At 30.1% G+C, this 652-nt stretch overlaps 1 protein-coding gene across 3 annotated transcripts in view; it reads right to left on the bottom strand.

Moving 5' to 3' along the window:
- Window positions 1–62: 62 nt before the first annotated feature.
- LOC108754153 (tctex1 domain-containing protein 1-like) overlaps window positions 63–652 on the bottom strand; it is a 2,247-nt gene continuing 1,657 nt past the window's right edge. For all 3 annotated transcript variants that reach the window (XM_018496248.1, XM_018496270.1, XM_018496260.1), the window contains exon 4: window positions 63–374. In XM_018496248.1, coding sequence (XP_018351750.1) covers window positions 209–374 — 166 coding nt within the window. In that variant the 3' untranslated portion in view covers window positions 63–208. The remainder of the gene's footprint in view (window positions 375–652) is intronic.

Here is a 652-nt window from a genome sequence, read left to right as displayed (position 1 = left end):
TATATATATATATATATATATATATATATATATATATACACATATATACATTATTTATATTTGAATTTTGTATCATTGAAATTACTAATGTGCTGAGTTTACGATGACTCGATAAATATGTATAAGCGTTACAATGTGTATATCGATATTACAAACTAATGAGACTGCTGCAGTGAGTTTAATGCGAGATATTAGTTCAGAATTGTGTTTAATCATAATATAAACCGAACACACAGCACCATGCGTATATGTGACTGTTTTCAAACACGTGATACGAGTAATTATCACGTTCCACGTCCCAGAGACACTGGAAGGCCGTTTGCATACTTTGCTGGAAGCGCTGGATTATGTATACTTGCGTCACTATCTTGTATCTAGTCGCAAACATAATCGTGTCTCACAAAGTAAACAAATATTCTTAGGCTTATCGGGCTGTATCATACGCCTAATAATAATTTTTTTAGATCTTATACAATTAATTTTACATAATTTTACATAATTGTTATTAAACTCTCTCGTTCGGTCACCGTAAATGTTGATATTTATTTATGTTATACACATATATTTGTTTAGCAAAGATAATGCTATTTCATCCAACGCGTAAAAGGAATAAATTAGATAGACATTTCAATGTACATGAATACAATAGCGA

Source organism: Trachymyrmex septentrionalis, unplaced genomic scaffold (genome assembly GCF_001594115.1).
Source record: "Trachymyrmex septentrionalis isolate Tsep2-gDNA-1 unplaced genomic scaffold, Tsep1.0 scaffold116, whole genome shotgun sequence".
Classification (NCBI taxonomy): Eukaryota; Metazoa; Arthropoda; class Insecta; order Hymenoptera; family Formicidae; genus Trachymyrmex; species Trachymyrmex septentrionalis.
This window is presented reverse-complemented; position numbering and strand designations above follow the sequence as displayed.